This window comes from Dreissena polymorpha, chromosome 16 (genome assembly GCF_020536995.1).
Source record: "Dreissena polymorpha isolate Duluth1 chromosome 16, UMN_Dpol_1.0, whole genome shotgun sequence".
Classification (NCBI taxonomy): Eukaryota; Metazoa; Mollusca; class Bivalvia; order Myida; family Dreissenidae; genus Dreissena; species Dreissena polymorpha.
In genome coordinates this window covers 18,987,626-19,003,873 of record NC_068370.1, presented here as the reverse complement: position 1 = coordinate 19,003,873, position 16,248 = coordinate 18,987,626, and the positions used below count along the sequence as shown (strand labels likewise).

General features: G+C 35.2%; 1 protein-coding gene across 11 annotated transcripts in view; it reads left to right on the top strand.

The window, feature by feature from the left end:
- Positions 1-16,248, top strand: part of LOC127861490 (single-stranded DNA-binding protein 3-like) — a 479,133-nt gene that overhangs the window by 37,227 nt on the left and 425,658 nt on the right. For 7 of the 11 annotated variants that reach the window (XR_008040241.1, XR_008040240.1, XR_008040239.1 and 4 more), the window contains exons 9-15: positions 915-1,003; positions 2,013-2,122; positions 3,163-3,208; positions 4,971-5,019; positions 5,469-5,545; positions 6,684-6,753; positions 7,109-7,239. Coding sequence is in view for 6 of the 11 variants with exons in the window: in XM_052400019.1 (XP_052255979.1) it covers positions 915-1,003; positions 2,013-2,122; positions 3,163-3,208; positions 4,971-5,019; positions 5,469-5,545; positions 6,684-6,753; positions 7,109-7,239 (572 nt within the window). In the remaining 5 variants the exon portion in view is untranslated. Of the gene's footprint in view, positions 1-914; positions 1,004-2,012; positions 2,123-3,162; positions 3,209-4,970; positions 5,020-5,468; positions 5,546-6,683; positions 6,754-7,108; positions 7,240-13,936; positions 15,689-16,248 lie in introns of those variants that run through there. The other 4 variants (XM_052400017.1, XM_052400014.1, XM_052400018.1 and 1 more) reach the window with 1 other exon arrangement.

The following is a 16,248-nucleotide window of genomic DNA, read 5'->3' as shown; positions in this document are numbered from 1 at the left end:
AAGTTTCATAGCTACTGCTTTCAGACTTGGAACACTTGCTTACAATTATAAGGGGACTGTACATGACAAGTTGCATAACTGATTGGCATTTTGACGGAATTATGGCCCTTTTTTTGACTTAGTAACTTTGAAATTTTGTTAAATTTTGTGTTTAGATCCACTTTACTTCTAATGTATCAAGGCTATTGCTTTCAAACTTCAAATACTTACTTACTATCATGAGGTTACTGTACCTGGCAAGTTAAATTTGACCTTGACCTTTGAATGACCTTGACTCTCAAGGTCAAATTAATAAATTTTGCTTAAATTGCCATGACTTCTTTATTTATGATCAGATTTGATTCATACTTGGACAAAACAAAATTTACCTGACATAGCACAATGGACTTTACCCAAACCATCCCCCACGCCCCACCCCAGAACCCCCCCCCCCCCTATACAATTTTTTTTTCCATCCCACCCAAGCTATTGCTATCAAACTTGAAATAAAATCTGATTTGTTTGTTTTATGTCTTTAGAAATGTTCAATAGATTGTGGAAAATATACCTGAACTCAGAATTGTCTTTAAAGTACAACTTCTTTAAAACATAAGCGATCAATATGTTTCACTTATGGTCCTCTTCTACTTAGAATATGACTATATTACCTTGACCTTATTGAATACGAACAATTTCCCCGTGATGGCTTACGTTATACTGTCAAGCACTTGAAAAAAATCTTGAAGATAACATTCTTGTCTTTAAAGTAAGTTGTTAATTTAGAATGTGTTGTTCAAACATGCCTGTATAACCACTGGTGTTGATTTATTGCAATCTGTTCCTGCATTGGCGTATTCTTAATGTTTAATGCTGTCGTAAAACACTTCAAGCGTGACTCAACTAAGTAATTGAATGTATGGATCTCTCTTTTTCAGGTCATCCAGGCATGGGTCCCATGCAGAGAATGAGTCATCCCGGTCGTATGTCAGGTCCAATGAACCCAGTCAGTCCTATAAACCACTCCGTAAGTCAAACTGGTCATATGTCAGGTCCAATTTACCCAGTCAGTCCTATAAACCACTCTGTAAGTCATCCCGGTCGTATGTCAGGTCCAATAAACCCAGTCAGTCCTAAAAACCACTTGGTAAGTCAACCTGGTTGTATGTCAGGTCCAATGAAACCATTCAGTCCTATAAACCATTCCGTAAGTCCAACCGGTCATATATCAGGTCCTATGGACCCAGTCACTCCTATAAACCAATCTGTAAGTCAACCTGGTCGTATGTCGGGTCAAATGAACCCAGTCGGTCCTATATACCACTCCGTGAGTCAACCCGGTCATATGTCAGGTCCAATGAACCCAGTCAGTTCTATAAACCACTCCGTAAGTCAACCTGGTCGTATGTCAGGTCCAATGAGCCCAGTCAGTCTTATTAATCACTCCGTAAGTCAACCGGTTGTATGTCAGGTCCAATGGACCCAGTCAGACCTATAAACCAATCAGTAAGTCAAACCGGTTGTATGTCAGGTCCAATGAACCCAGTAAGTCCTATAAACCACTCTGTTAGTCAACCTGGTCGTATGTCAGGTCCTATGAACCCAGTCAGTCCTATTAACAACTGCGTAAGTCAACCGGTTGTATGTCAGGTCCAATGGACCCAGGCAATCCTATAAACCACTCCATAAGTCAACCTGGTCATATATCATGTCCTATGAACCCTGTCAGACCTATAAACCAATCAGTAAGTCAAACCGGTTGTATGTCAGGTCTAATGAACCCAGTAAGTTCTATAACCACTCTGTAAGTCAACCTGGTCTTATGTCAGGTCCAATGAACCCAGTCAGTCCTATAAACAACTCTGTAAGTCAACCTGGTCATATGTCAGGTCCAGTGAACTCAGTTTGGTTTGGGACTAATCTATGCAAGAGAATTTTTTTTAATGAAGGAATATACTTGAATTCGTCTTTGGTGATATATGATTCTCATGTCAACTGTAGAGTAGATATTTACTGTCAATGTGTCTATTTTGCAGGTCTATGACGGTATGGGTCCAGGCACATATGGGCCCGGTATTCGAGGCCCGCCCCCCAACAGTATGAGCCCTGGCCATCCAGGACCCGGAGGAATGCCCCCTATCTCAATGTAAAATTTATATGTAGAATGCCGCATATCTCAATGTACGATTTACATGTAGAATGCCCCCTATCTCAATGTGAGATTTACATGTGGAATGCCACCTATCTCAATGTAAGATTTACATGTGGAATGCCACCTATCTTAATGTAAGATTTACATGTAGAAGGCCCCCTATCTCAATGTAAGATTTACATGTGGAATGCCACCTATCTCAGTGTAAGATTTACATGTAGAAGGCCCCCTATCTCAATGTAAGATTTACATGTGGAATGCCACCTATCTCAGTGTAAGATTTACATGAAGAAGGCACCCTATCTTAATGTAAGATTTACATGTGGAATGCCCCCTATCTCAAAGTAAGATTTACATTTGGAATGGCCCCAATCACAATTTAAGATTAACATGTGGAGTGCCCCTATCTCAATGTAAGATTTACATTTGGAATGCCCCCTATTTCAATGTAAGATTTATATGTAGAATACCCCCTATCTCAATTTAAGATTAACATGTTGAATTCCCCCTATCTAAATGTAAGATCTACATGTGGAATTCCCCCTATCTCAATGTAAGATTTACATGTTGAATGCTGCCTATCTGAATGTAAGATTTACATACGGATTTCCCCCTATCTCAATCTTAAGATTTTTATGTAGAATGCCCCCTGTGTCAATGTAAGATTTATATGTAGAATGCCCCCTATCCAAATGTTAGATTTACATGTGACAGTTATCAAGACTGTATAATGCAATGTCATCATACCCTGTAACAATGTAAAGGGAGGTGTACTGAAGTCATCGTGAATGTCTGTCCATGGCATGTTATAAAAAAGTAAACACACAACATTCAATCTTGCCTGTGTTGTTCCTTACAACCTGAAGCTGTGTTAATGCAAATTCTAATGTAAAAAAATAAAAAGTTATGCCTCTTTTAAAATTTGATCTTTCTATAAAATCATGATTAGTGTACGCAATTAGAAGATTATAGAAGCAGGTGTATTTAGTGTTCATATCTATGCTTTTAGTGACGACATCTCTGATGTTTTTCAGGCACAGCGGCAGTAGACCTTGGCCCCCATCATCATCTTCATCATCAGTAAGTACACCGTGTCACTTTTGTAACGGCCGCAGTAAAGCAGTTTTGTATAATGTTACTTAATTAACCTATGTTTATATAACAACCTAAGAAACTGTTGCATAATGTTACATATTTTTCCAGTGTTAATTTAACTATTTAAGAAACAGTGGTGTATAATGTTACATATAGTACAACTCTCAATTTACATCTCTAAGTAACAGTCTTGTATAATGTTACATATATTACCGTTTTTAGTAGGGATGCAAGAGGTTACAAAAATCATAAACCGGTTAACCTTTTCCCGTAACCGGTTTAACGTGATCGCCTTTTGTCAGTTGTCCGTCGTCCGTTGTGCGGCGTCAACATTTTCCTTGTTCACTCTCTAGAGGCCACATTTATTGTCCTATCTTCATCAAATTTGGTCAGAAGATTGGTTTCAATGATATCTTGGATGAGTTTGAAAATGGTTACGTTTGCTTGAAAAACATGGCTGCCAAGGGGCGGGGCATTTTTCCTTATATGGCTATAGTAAAATCTTGTTAACACTCTAGAGGCCACATTTATTGTCTGATCTTCATGAAACTTGGTCAGAAGATTCACCCCAATAATATGTTCGACGAGTTCAAAAATGATGCTGGTTCGTTGGAAAACATGGCCGCCAGGGGGCGGGGCATTTTTCCTTATATGGCTATAGTAAAACATTGTTAACTGTTAACACTCTAGAGGCCACATTTATTTTCCTATCTTCATGAAACTTGGTCAGAAGATTTGTCCCAATGATATCTTGGATAAGTTCGAAAATGGTAACCTTTGCTTGTAAAACATGGCTGCCAAGGGGCGGGGCATTTTTCCTTTTATGGCTATAGTAAAACCTCGTTAACACTCTAGAGGCCACATTTATTTTCCAATATTAGATACCGTTATATTACCAGTGTATATTTTCCTCTCTAAGAAACAGTGTTATATAATTTTACATGTTTTACTATTAATGTACCAGTAATGTACCTCCTCTAGAAGATTGTGTATAGTTATTTCAAGAGGTTATTTATTTCATAACATTATATTATGTTTTGAAATTGTATTTTATTATGCCCCCCTTCGAAGAAGAGGGGTTATATTGCTTTGCTCATGTCGGTCGGTCCGTCCACCAGGTGGTTTCCGGATGATAACTCAAGACCACTTGGGGCTAGGATCATGAAACTTCATAGGTACATTGATCATGACTCGCAGATGACCCCTATTGATTTTGAGGTCACTAGGTCAAAGGTCAAGGTCACAGGTGAAGGTCACAGTTACTGGAAATAGGCATTTTAAGGATTTAGCATGGTTCAAACAAGGGAAACAACTACCGTTTATGCATGTTCTTTTTATTACAGCATTTGCCTCCCTTTAATTCATTTAAAATCTCATTTTTCAGCAGAGATTCCAAATCTGACCTGTAAATGAGCCCCATATTTACTGCCAGTGCTAGGTTACCTTTTCCCATTTGATCATTCTTAAGTATTGTTATTGTAATGCTGCTGCTACTGCTCCTCCTCCTCCTCCTCCTCCTCCTCCTCCTCCTCCTCCTCCTCCTCCTCCACCTCCACCACCACCACCACCACCACCACCACCTTAAAATCTTGTTCTTTAGTCATTGAGATCTATCAATTGCACTTGCAAAAAAAAAGTCAGCATTTAATAAAGTATGCAAACTGCATATAATGGATTATGCACTGTTTGTTATTGAACTCCATGGAAGTGCAGAGCAATTACTTAAATGAAGTATTTTGTGTTGTAGATTCCACAGGGTGGTCCACCAGGCACTCCAATCATGCCTAGTCCTCAAGGTAAGAATCACCCACCCTGGTGGAGAATGCACTGAGGGTAATTAGGGTTTCATGAAATAACTGCTTATTGTTGAGGTAGTTCCAAAACAGTACTTTTTGTAAGATTTTAACATGTTTCAAAGAGTAAACTTGTATTACTAATGGAAGCTATTGAAAATATATCAACTACAGTAAAAGTGTACTGCTTATTGCTCTTGCAATGTCGTCATATATTACACAAATTGAAGAGGATTAAGAGGTAGTTACGTTGAGTAGATATGCTTCAAACGTGAATAAATACTACCAATCCAGCTTTTTAACAGCAGAATGTTGTTTTCTTGTTATACTCCAATTCCTTTTATTTTTCAACAAGCTCAATATGTGAGCTTTATCTTGAAGTTCATGATTGACCATTTCCCTGCGGTTCACAAGTCCCTACAGTGCCTTATCTGTGTACCTTTGCCATTCAGATTCAACAAGCTCAGGTGACGGGATGTACGGGATGATGAAGGGGCCAGGAGGGGGGCCCATGGGCATGCATCCAGGGGTAAGCAGGGGTTTATTTATGAGCTTAAAGTGTCATCCCAGATAAGCCTGTGCAGTTTTCTCAGGTTTTTTTAGGGAGACCATTTCTGCATTTATTGTATTTTTATTCCCCCGGTAGGGTGGCATATAGCATTTGAACTGTCTGTCCATCCGTCCGTCCGTCGGAATACTTTAACATTGGCGATATTTTTTGCATATATTGAAGATAGCAACTTGATATTTGGCATGCATGTGTATCTCATGGAGATGCACATTTTGAGTTGTGAAAGGTCAAGGTCATCCTTCAAGGTCAAATGTAAAAAACAAATCAAAGGGAAGTAACAAACTTTAAAGGGAGATAATTTCTATTTATCATTTGGCAGGTACAGATCATTTTTTCAAGGAAAGTAATATTTTGTAAAGGGATATAATTAAAAATAATTATTAATAAATCAAAGGGGCGCAGTAGGGAGCATTGTGTTTCTGACAAACACATCTTTTGTTCTTATAAAGTCTGCTCTTTGTGAAAATAATATTTAGGCGTAAAGGGTTATCCTTAATTAATTTGTTCAGACTGCGCAGGCTAATCTGGGATAACACTTTAGGCACATGCCATTTAGCCCTATTTTCCCAGAGCAGGACTCATATCTCTTCTACTCTCCATGATGTTTTGATTGACCAGCTTTAGTTCTTTATGTATTCTTCAAGGGTATTATTTGTCTTACTTTCAGAAGGTTTCTCTCATTTGAACATCAGGGTTTTTCAAATAAATAGTGATTTAACTGTCTGTTGTTAATATGTAATATGTTTTCAGGAATGCAGCTGAAGAATTATTTTGAATTGCAACCCACTGAGTATTTTATGTACAAATGTTGAAATCAGCATAAAAACCCTGTCTTAATGTGGTCAGTTAATGTTGTGTATTTCGGAACAAGATTTATATAGCTGCAGTGTTTTTGTGTGTCTGAAATTGAAACAAATTAAGATTATGTATTTGTCAATGAAAAGTAATGATTTTGTGATTGTTATGTATTCTTGAAACTTACTGAAATTGTATATGACTTGTGTGGTGATCACACACACACATGACTGCTTCCAGTGTTTTGCTGTATTATTCTGTTTGTCGGTTAATGCTGAGTGTTGTGCATTCTTGGTTCCAGTATCCAGGCATGCCAGGGGGTGACAATGGCATGGGTATGGGTCCAGATGGTATGACTCCGGTCATGAATGGTGAGTTACCATGGTAACAACATGCTTCACTGTATACAATGCATTCAGTCGAAAATTATGTAAGACACAAGCTATTTACAATAGCAATTTGTGTGGAATGCATATGGTGCACAATTTAAAGATCCAATTTCATAATTCACTGTATGCAAACCGGTACATCGCGTTAGACAACACAACTAACATCATTGATTAGCTTTTGGTTTTCAAGTATTGTTACAGGAGAAGTTTTAGTCTAAGTTATAAAGTTCTACAAGGAATATCTTATTACCTGTGTTTATTATTACACATTTTATAAATAACGTCACAAAACTGTTCTCATGACATGCATCATTCAGCTGTAATATCTTCACTGCAGGTGATATGGATGGTATGAAAAATTCTCCCGCAAACGGCCCAGGAACTCCGCGAGACGATATGCCACAAAACGGAAATGGTCCGGGACCTGACATGGGGGGATACGGGAACTTAGGGGGCTATCAAGATAGTGTAAGTCAGCCCTTCAAGCCTTATTCTTCACTAATCCTTTTTCAGTCCTTGGCTAGCAACTAGAAACTTAAGAGAAATAGAGGTTTTTGTTATAAATAGTATCTACAAATGTATCTAAGAAATAAAACTTATTAGTATACTTACTTTTTCAAAATAGTGAACATTAGGGAATGTTAAATAAATTAAGTATGAAATAATGTTGCTATGCCAGTGCACTGAAAAAGATGTCAACTATTAGATTGCTTCTCTGTTGGACCATTTGCAAAGGGAGGTCATTCCATGCTGTGATTGCAGTCAAAGATGGTGTTGATGATCTCCCTTGGTGATTAGGGCCAGAATTGTGTTGTGATTTAACATAATGTAGCATAGGTTTGCACAGTTAACTAAGCTTTTCTTATCTAATGCACACATTTTTTTGTTACTTCTTTTATCAAAACACTTTTCGAGCTATAAAATGTCAGATGAATATAATACTGCTATTTATTTTAGATTGAATTTATTTAAAAAACTACATAAGTATAAAAATCTTCTGAATTGTGCATGCATTTTGTTTATGTATTTTTTTAAACATCTAAGATGCATCAGTGTGTATTCTAAAAAAAAAATCTTGAAATATATATTATATGTAATAATTTAACTTGATTAAGGGAGGTTATTTAGTTTCAAAAAAATCTTACTTGTTGGCATTACCTCCCTTGCTGTCAATCAAATGAAGGTTGTTATGCACCAAAAATTTGCAAATGGGCTTTCAATGGGCCAATCAACACACACCAGTGTACTAACCTCACATCTAACATTTAAAAGGACCCCATCTTTTTTCTGGTTTCACTAACATCTAAATTGGTAACCTTATTGTGCAAAAGTAAAGGTGTTTAACAATATCACGAATATGTTTTTCGCCTAAATGTTCAACATTTCTGCACAGTAGGTAGTCACATTGTGAATATTTCATGACAGTCACTCTGAAACATTTTTGTTTACTGATGTTTTTGTTGTGATCATGTGTGAACATATAATAAGCAGTCTACTTTGTAAATTAATGATAAAATGACTTAAAATTTAATCTTTTTTGACCAGTTGTAAAAAAGGTCATTGTAAAATCACTTCCTTAAGCATTAAATACACATCTATGGAATGCATGTCTGTATATATTAGGTCATGTCTGTAACCTCAATAAATTGGTGCAAGGTCACATACAGTTGCTTGCATTTTTAATAGAGGTTGAATATCACAGTTCAACAAATTATTAGTTTTTTATTACATATTGTAGTGTAAGTTACCTGTAAGATGCATCATCTAACAGTCAATGAGTGTGGTTTACGTTATGAAAATAGACAAACATGTATACATATTTGCTTGCAATTCAGTTTTTTAGCAAACAAAAAATACAAGTTCTATAAATGCTATAGCAGTATTCACTTTAATACTAGTAATTTCTAAAGGCATTCAAATTTGTTGTGTATCTGACACTGATGCCATTGGATTAAAATCATCCCGTTGTTTTGAAGACAACATGAGATAAAAATGTCTTGTTCATAGGCACGATAAATATCTCCCTGGCTTAGACTGATTCAGTGAGATAATTACTTCCCTTTTCTTGACATACACCATGATGCTCTGCTATCATATCCTTCCTTGCTTTTAACTGGCTATTTTCACCCCTCTTTTGAGCCTGATGCATGGCTGCCATGTAGGTCTAGTAATATTGATTCTAAAATATATTTGTAAACAATGCATGAGTGCCTTTATTTCTCCTTGAACCTTAATGCAGGAGGTTATATAGATAGTCCAGACTATCCATCTCTTCTTCTGTCTGTTCGGGCAAGCATTGGGAGTTAACGGGGTTACTATTTATTTGAACATAGAACAAATACTCTCAAATTCTGTTAATTCCCATATTTTATTAGTTTTTGATAGCCTATGGTCAGTGTGAAATTTGTATACAATATAGAAATAAATCCAAATTTGGTATGTCTTCATTCATTACACATTTTACTGTTTGGCTTAGCTCCATCACCAATTGCTTCAACTCTTTGATACTTACACTGCAGGTCCCCATCTTTTAAAAATTATTAAGCCTGTTTTGAAGTTAAGTGGTGTAAGTTACTTATTATACCCCCCCCCCCCAAAAAAAAGAATACCCCACAAACAAAGTTAAGGGGGGTATATTGGAGTGAATTTCTCTGTTGGTTGTTATTAAGTGTCCGATCTCTGATTCAAGTTGTTTTCATCCGATCTTCACCAAACTTTGTCAGAAGTTATATCTAGATGATGTCTAGGTCAAGTTTGAATATGGGTCATGCCAGGTCAAAAACTAGGTCACGGGGTCACTGAGTGCGTTTTAAACATTCAGCATGTTGTCTGTTCTCTATTTCAAGTAGTTTTCATCCAATCTTCACCAAACATGGTAAGAAGTTTTATCTACCGGTAGATGATCGCTAGGCCAAGTTTGAACATGAGCCATGCCAGGCCAAAAACTAGGTCACGGGGTCACTAAGTGCGTTTTTTAACATTCAGCATGGTGTCTGCTCTCTAATTCAAGTAGTTTTCATCCGATCTTCACCAAACTTGGTCAGAAGTTTTATCTAGATGATCTTAAGGCCAAGTACGAACATGGGCATTGCCGGGTCAAAAACTAGGTCACGGGTCACTTAGTGCGTTAAAAATATTGAGCATGGTGTCCGCTCTCTAATTGAAGTAGTTTACTTCCGATCTTCACCAAACTTGGTCAGAAGTATTATATAGATGATCTCTAGACCATGTTCGAACATGGGCCAAAAAATAGGTCACGGGGTCACTTAATGCGTTTTACACATTCAGTATGGTGGTTGCTCTCTATTTCAAGTACTTATCATCCGCTCTTCACTAAACTTGGTCAGAAGTTGTGTCTAGATGATCTCTAGGCCATGTTTGAACATGGGCCATGCCGGGCCAAAAACTAGGTCACGGGGTCACTAAGTGCATTTTACACATTCAGCATGGTGTTCCCTATTTCAAGTACTTTTCATCCACTCTTCATGTGGGGGTATTCATCATGTATGTTACAAAGCTCTAGTTTCATTTGTTCATATTACTATGTTTAAGTTGATGGTGTGGTACAAAATAGTATTTATGTTGTCAGAGTGGGAATCACGTGACAAACTAGATGGCGACGTACATGCCAAGACAGCAAGTCGTCTCCATTTTTTACCCTTTATTACTTTTATAAAAATTAAAAAATTAGAAGTTAAAATACTGCTCACTTTCCAGCTTTATTGGCTAGATAGTGATTAGCGTTTATATCTTATAAATATTCTATCTTTATCTTGACTTTACTCTCTGCTAAATTTCTTAGTAGTTCACAAAATTACAGCTCCTGCTAAGAAAATACGCAGCCAGTAAATTCAAGGTAAAGAGCAAATATTAATACGAAATAAATGCTAATCACTTTCTTTCTGATATGGCTGGAAAATATGGCATTTAAACAATTAATACAAGTAATAAAGGGTATAAAACAGGGAAAAATACCTGTTTCAGCACGGACATCTCCATCTTGTTTGTCACGTGATTAACCCCTCTGGTTGATTTGTTCATAAAAAAATTTCAATTAAATCTTTAACAAAAACTTGTGCACTCTTTATTTTAAACAAAAAGGTTTAATTATTGTTAAGATATCCTGGCTCTTGGTTATGACCATTCCTTATCATCCCATATCATCCAACCTTTACTGTTACCTTGATCTTGTCTGAGAAATGTGTTGTTTAGACTGGACGGAGGATAAATGTGTTTGTCAAACACACATTCTGTTCTATTCAGCAGATCTTCAAAAACCAATGCATCATTTTACTGACTGATTAAAGTCCTTAAAATTGAAAACATTTTCAAAATATTAAATATGTAGTCATGTCATTCATGATAATTTTAGGTTTTTACTGCCTTTTATAATTAGGTAAAAATTAAATAATTGAACTAATTATTCAACAACCCAAACAACTCAATGTAATGTTGGTTTTAAAGGTTTCATTATTAAACTGGTTTTCTATCATCATTTTCTAACATACAATAGGATGCAAATAGTATTCAACTATACCATTTAGAATAGTTCCCATTCTAAAGGCATTGTCATTAGAGATTTCAATGAGAGACTTGACTTTAAAAATGTCTATGTATGGTAACAGTTACCTGTATCTTTAGATGGTGATTTTAAATTGTACACATCAAAATCTTTGTCAACAGGCGACTTGTCCAAAAATGTCAATGATTTTGTTTCCATAATTGACATATCAGGCACATGAAATTGTTTCTAAATGTTTCACATTTGAAGCACAATGTTTTTATGCCCGCATATCGAATGATCGAGGGGGGGGGTATATTGTTTTTGGCCTGTCTGTCTGTCATTCTGTTATCCAACCTTGGATAAAGTTTTGCAATAACTTTTGTTATATTGAAGATAGCAACTTGATATTTGGCATGCATGTGTATCTTATGGAGCTGCACATTTTGAGTGGTGCAAGGTTAAGGTCATCCTTCAAGGTCAAAGGTCAAATAAATGGCTTCAAAGCGGCACAGTAGGGGGCATTGTGTTTCTGACAAACACATATCTTGTTTCAATGAGTGATACATATAACTGAATGTTTTGACTTACTTTGGACAAATCGTACATGTTTGTAACTATAGCAATTAAAGTGTGTCGCAAATTCGTCATCAAATATAACCAGCTGTTAGATAGCCACTAACATTTTGATTTGGAAATTTATTAATGATGTTGTCCTAACAGCGTCGCCTAATGCTCATACAACACATCAGCCAATCTGAATACCTTAGTTGTAACAAGGTCAAACAATGCGCGTTAATTTTTCTGAGACTTGTTGCATAGTAGAAGTCTTGCACACAATGTCCAGCAGTGAATTCAATGATAGAAGACAATAAGAAGTTTGGGTTACAATCGTAAAATAAGAAGAGAAGATTAAAAAGACGGATCAAAGTCTATTTGTCAAAGGAGAAGAATGAAGACACAAAAGGATAGAAAAAAACAACAAAAACATGGAAGTGGATGTGGCGACAGTTGGATGGATGTTCTTAAGAAAATGATATCCAAGGTACAACCAATGATTTAAGTATTTAAAAAATATATTTGAAAATAATTTTAAACCCAAAATAGACATTAAGACTTTAATTTCGTTCTTGTTTCTTTATCTTCAAATAAATAATTATTCTTTTCAAATAAACTATTTATGATATTCTCTCTATTTAAAATTTTGGAATAATAAAAAGAAAAAAATGGTGGGAACAAAATGTTTGGATTAATTTTTTTATTACTGATATATTTCTGCGAATAAATGTATTCTGCCTTTTGATTTTGCATGGCTTATTTCTTTGTACACAGTATACTTCTGTAAAATCCCAGCATCGTCATACTTCATATTTCATTCAACAACATTTCACTCCATAAAGCATGCATTAAAATGTAGATTTAAGTTTTTCAAATGTGAAGTCCTCATTTTGTGAGTTTTGAATCTTTATTTGTAGGAAATATGGATTATTTTCTCTCAGGGCAATAATTCAATAATTCACAACATTATTTTAGGTTACATTACACTAATTCCCATCAGACATTGTACATTTACCAAATGGTGTGCGTTATTGGTCCATCAGTTAGCCTGTTTTAGCTTTTGTTCAATATTTTGATGGTGTTCCAATCAGACTTCATTTGTTGACAGCATGGAAAATACTTTGTGTATATTTGGTTGTCATTATCCCACCTATTCAGTTTGAATTATTCTTGTGTGTGTTGACAATGCATGTTCAATTATTTTTTTGCAACTCTTTTTAAAATATGGCTGAACCATTTTACAAGTATAATAATGAGGCAAAAACACATTTATATTAAATATCAGACATGTTAAAGAGAGTATGCACGATTTTGTCAAATATTTATGAATTTATATAAAATGTGTAAAAAAAACTTATTATACATATAGAGCTATTTCAATATGAATTAAAATGAAAGTTAAGAAGAACATGTGTAGAAAAAATGCGAAATAAGCCAGATATTTAATTCTGAAATGGAAAATGTCTGTACAGTCGAATTCCCTAGCATGTATATCATGCATGTACGATGTGAATCTAAATTTAGTTTTAGTGCAGATTCGTTCATGCAACACAAAGACACAGTTTTGTTTTACGGATCATTGTAATTTCCTGCAACAATGTCTATTCATACAACAGACGAATACTAACTCTGATCCTAATAAAAAGACGAATGCTTGGGTTATTGTTGGAAAATATGTACGATGTATCTTCGTCACAATCGGCTCGGTGCGCTTATTTGTCTTTGTTGCATTTTATGAAATTATTCTTCAATGTATAATTTTTCTTGCCTATTTTGTGTTATTGTAACATATTTTTATCAATATATTACAATTGAACACATATACAAATTGTGCATACTCTCTTTAAATTCATAACTGTTAATGGAAACAGTTGAAAAAGCTCCCCCACCCAGTTTGTTGTAAAATTACTTGACATTGATAGCACACAGAGAATATAAATAAGATCAAGCAAATCAAAAACAGTTTTTGAAAGTGTATTATTAAAATTGTTTATAAAAGCTGTTTGTAAAATTGTTTACAACACAATGTGTCAATGACTGCCTCCTTGAACGCAACAGAGCATGCAAGAGTTGTTTGGTATAAGTTGTTTCATCATTACATTGCAGGAAGGTGGCGAAAACGCAGCCATTTTAAAGATTAAGGAATCCATGCAAGAGGAGGCAAAGAGATTTGAAAAGGAGGGCGATCACATTGAATATTCATACATGTCACAATGATAGATCTTGAATGCATGTTTCTATGGCAACTTCCAGTGCTAGCAAGAGCCACCATGTGGACTGTATCTGTGTTCAAGTGAAATATCAGTAATCTTAAGTATTGTAATAATCCTCTAAGACTTGGAGCTTTTTTTGATACAAACATTTATGAGATCTGTTTAAATATATGGCTACAGAATTCTTTTTATTTACGAAATACAACATTGGGTGGATGATCAGTGTTTTTATGTAATCCAAGTTTATGTGCCATTTATAGCACAGAATCTGTGTTATTTTATTTAAATAATTTCAATATAACATGTGTACAGGTGAATTATTTCAAGTTGTTCGTTGTTTTTAACACTACCTGTAGAGACAAAGTCACATGAAAGTGAAGTTTTTATATGGCGTGGATAATTCATAACAATGAGTATGTTATTGTGACAGAGAGAATTTTGAGATGTTATTTTCTATAAGATTCATATGCAATTCACTGATGCACAAAGTCAATGTTTTATTGTGAAAAAATTCATTTAGAAATATATTATTAAGACTAAGGTTGTATTTTAAGTATGCAAAAATGCCATGTCCTGTATATATTTTAACATGACTCGACATCTTAGAATGCTAGAACACACATTTTAAGTATCCCCATTGCTCTTGTCCATTTATACTATTCTTTCTAAATCAATGCATGCATTTTGAAGGCTATGCACATGTACTTAAACATACAAAAAACACATTTAGTAACCTTCCACAACATGGAAAAATAAACTATTTGGTAATTGTGAAAAAAGTTACTACTCTGAAGGTTAATTATTAAAAATTTTTTGACAAGGAAATTTAGATCACTATAGTATACTATCAACTTTGCATAACAAGTACATGTAAGTTGTGGTGGTTGATAGACATACTGCTGTAAATGAAAAAATAAGATTCCTTCAAAAACAAGAAGCCAAATTATTTGAAGTCATAATGGAATTATTATAAAATGGAAAGATGAAGACATATCAAAAGTTCAAAACATTTTATATTTTATGTGTATACTTACTTTCACACGTCCATTTGGAATCAAACTGTTAAATTGTCTCGGCATGCCTGATGGAATTTGTTGGAAGTGCTCCAAATATTGAAGAAATATTGTGTCCAAGATGTATTTTTGTTCGTCCATGATGGGCTAAAAAGAAAACTAATTTCTGTGTGCTTACATGATCACATTTTACCTTTTGAAAGCCAGAAGGCCCCAATAAGCACATATACCAAGAATGCTAAAAGGCCCTTCTGGCTGTCAAGGGATTATTGTCCCAGAAAAAGTCAATAAGGTCATATCAGAATATTAACAAAGAAGACTGATACTCCTCTCTGGCTGTCATGGGACAAGTGACATATATGTTGTACTATTTGTGTGCTTTATATGTTCGTAACACTTAGCTCATTCTTGATTACTATCTCTATTATAAGCCTAGTCAAAGGTCAAGGGTGATTATGCACAGGGTGCTGCTTTAAGGGCACAACCCCAAAATAACTTAATAACATCTGATGCCAGCAAGGTTTTTTGGAATGTATAAAATAATATGCGCTAAAATGTACTGGCAGGTAATTGTTTCTTCATTGTGCAGGCAAAAAGGGTCAGCAGCTACAATGATTATAGTTGAGGGGGGGGGGGGGGGGGGGGGGATAGGGATAAAAAACAGCACCCGCACCTTTGGCTCTTCCTCTTTGTAGACATTTTTACACAATCAGAGATTATTGAAGTTGTCCCTCCAAAATTGTTCTTGCTACTTAATGCAGTAATGAAAATATGTAATTAATGAGTACAATAAAAGCAAAAGCATTTTATTATAATATTATAATTATGTTTTTTTAGCATATTCAATTATAAAATATAGTAAGAGATTTTAGGAAAAATATAGAGATTTTATGAAGAAAAGTTGTATCAGTATGCAACTAGAACATTTTATAACTGCTTTATTTATATTTTAGGTTTCATCAATGTGACTAAACGCTGCTTATGTTTTTTTATGCCCCCAAAGGAGGGCATATAGTGATTGCACTGTCCGTCCGTCACACTTTGCATTTAGGTTTCGAAAATGCTCATAACTTCTATGTCGCTTAGATGTAACCTTCATAATATTTGGTATGCATGTGTATATGGACAAGGCCTTTCCATACTCACATCAATTTTGACCCCTGTGACAATGACCTTGAACTTGGGGTCCGCG